The 2,279-nt window shown below is 36.8% G+C and overlaps 1 protein-coding gene across 1 annotated transcript; it reads left to right on the forward strand.

Annotated features, from left to right (window-relative positions):
- The first annotated feature begins 882 nt into the window (after positions 1 to 882).
- On the forward strand, positions 883 to 1,553 carry LOC131261273 (uncharacterized). Its single transcript, XM_058263272.1, has 3 exons — positions 883 to 1,182; positions 1,245 to 1,389; positions 1,453 to 1,553. The coding sequence occupies exons 1-3, from the start codon at positions 883 to 885 to the stop codon at positions 1,551 to 1,553; spliced, it is 546 nt and encodes a 181-aa protein (XP_058119255.1).
- Positions 1,554 to 2,279: the final 726 nt, after the last annotated feature.

The raw sequence follows: 2,279 nt of genomic DNA on the forward strand, positions 1-2,279 counted from the left end.
ATTTACGTCGATATTTCCATTATTTGGAATTTACAATACGTAACCAACGTTTCCTGAATTTGTAATGAATTTGTTTCACCAGACGCTTCGGCGTGCAATAATTGACAGATGAGCCTTTTCAACCCTTTGTTGAGTATGTGTGTGTTTTTTCTCGACTTTATCCATCAAGGTAGGATTGAAGTGAATATTCGGCAGAATCGTACCGTAATCACGATTTTTTTTTTTTTTTTTTTTTAAAGGAAATTGAAGCTTTATTATATAAAGAATATTTACATGTGTAGAGTTTTTCCTTCACAGGATGGCAGCTACTAAGAGTTTGGTTACATCTCTTGACGAGATGTTTCAAGATTGTGTTATGAACTGGTTGTTGCTTTAAAGCTTGAAACACTGTAATCACGATTAGTGACGATTTTCGAAACAAAACTTTTTCTTTTTAATTGAGTTTAAGTTTTTCACCGACTGTTACATTGTGAAGTATGCACTTCCAAAGACCTTTATCCAATTCTATTCTTATAACATTCTCACTTATAACTAAAAACATTCTATTCTTATTTTGAGTGTCACTAATAGTTGAATATTTTGAAAAGTGCGCAATACCAAGTTTTTGTTATAATCCGGATATTGTCTCTGTTTTACATACATGACAAGAAGTCCATAAAAATACCTTTTGATAAAATGCAATTTATGATATAAAGATGATTGATGATTTAATAAAAAGTAATTGATTTCCGTTTTATAAGAGTAAAATGCGTTTCTATTTTTCATTGATTGTAAAAATCTTAGTTCACACAGATCCAAGCTGTAGCTTGAATTGGTTGCTTAGCGCCGGTATACAAACAATTAAATCTAGAAACCAGAAGAATCGACGCGTCAACAGGCAAGATGTGCAGTCGCAATTGCTACCGGGTGTCTGGATACTTTCTCGGTTTTCTCTGGATGGTCAGTGCGGTGTACTACACGGCTGAAACGATTGAGCTGCTGAAGCTGATGAAGTTGCGATGCGAAACCGGATCGACATCGCAAGGGCCAGGCGGTGTAACAGCCCGGATGCAGTTCGACGAGGAGTTGACCCAAAAGGCCTGCAGTTTCTACGCCCATCTGGATGTCTTTTGGCCTTACCATGTGATAACGACCATCATCAAGATGACACCAGGATTCCTTTTGGTGCTTGGAATATACAAGGTGAGTTTTTACTTTGCTGGAGGGAAGTATTTGGGTAGCATAATGCAATCCTGCTATTGCAGAACAATGCGACCCTGGTCGTTGTCTTTGCGGTGTACGGTTTCCTAGAAGAATGTTTTTTCGTGATTGTTTTCTCGAAAATCTTCGCCATCATGGAAGTGGGCTCGAAAAGTATCTGGATCTACTGGATTATAGTTATATTTTCCGGTAAGTACACGCCACGGTTCGTTCTATTATGTAAACACCCAAACCTGTTGTTTCGTTTTCCAGTGAAACTTTTTGCATCCGTTTGGATTCTACTTGGAGTTTATGCAGCGGTTCAACCATTTCAAATCCAAACTACAAGTCGAAGGACTCGAACGAACGTCTGAAGATGTCGCATGAGATTGCAGGTTACGGTTAATTTGTTGAAAATTTAATATAGTGTGTTCCCTTAATTGATGATGATTAGAAATGCGATTGCGATTGTATAATCAATTGATAGTAATAATCAATCAAGAAGGTCAACTGTTCATCAACTCAACATTACTTATTGGAAACTGAACCATGATGTGTTAAAAACGGATAAGATAAAATTTGTGGTGATGAATGATTCTTCATGAAGCTAAATTTAATTAGGTTTGTAAATAACTGGAAAATTATATCGAATAATTCATGCTTTTGCATGCGGGATTTTTCAGATTTAATTGATACACGCTTGTTATTTGTTTGTTGGTTTTTGGTATACTTGAAGAATTTGATTGGTTTGGTTCGTTTGTAATCTATTTTTATTTTAAATAATAACCAATTTATAGTTTAACCTTTATTGACTTTATCGTCAGAATTATTTAGTATATACTTGTTTCTAAATATTTTGTTACGTTTCACCTAAGTTCAATCAATATAAAACACATTTCCAACAGAATTTCTGACTCACGAAAAAAACCGGTTCAAAGTGAAGAGCAGCCGCATGTAAACGCACGATCCCCATCGTGCCTCCGAAACGTTGCGATTGTGTCCCCGACCTACACCAACAACCCAAACCCGGCCAGATCGGCGCGCGGGGTCAATGTCTGCAGTCAATGCATTCGGCGCTGAAAAATTGCGCATTCATTTCG

Source organism: Anopheles coustani, chromosome 3 (genome assembly GCF_943734705.1).
Source record: "Anopheles coustani chromosome 3, idAnoCousDA_361_x.2, whole genome shotgun sequence".
Lineage (NCBI taxonomy): Eukaryota > Metazoa > Arthropoda > Insecta > Diptera > Culicidae > Anopheles > Anopheles coustani.

Bases quoted from the DNA above. Each gene is read 5' to 3' on its own strand.
- LOC131261273 (XM_058263272.1), top strand. From the start codon at position 883: ATGTGCAGTCGCAATTGCTACCGGGTGTCTGGATACTTTCTCGGTTTT. The intron at 1,183-1,244 runs GTGAGTTTTTAC...CTGCTATTGCAG, and splicing joins TGGTGCTTGGAATATACAAG to AACAATGCGACCCTGGTCGT. The intron at 1,390-1,452 runs GTAAGTACACGC...TTCGTTTTCCAG, and splicing joins GATTATAGTTATATTTTCCG to TGAAACTTTTTGCATCCGTT.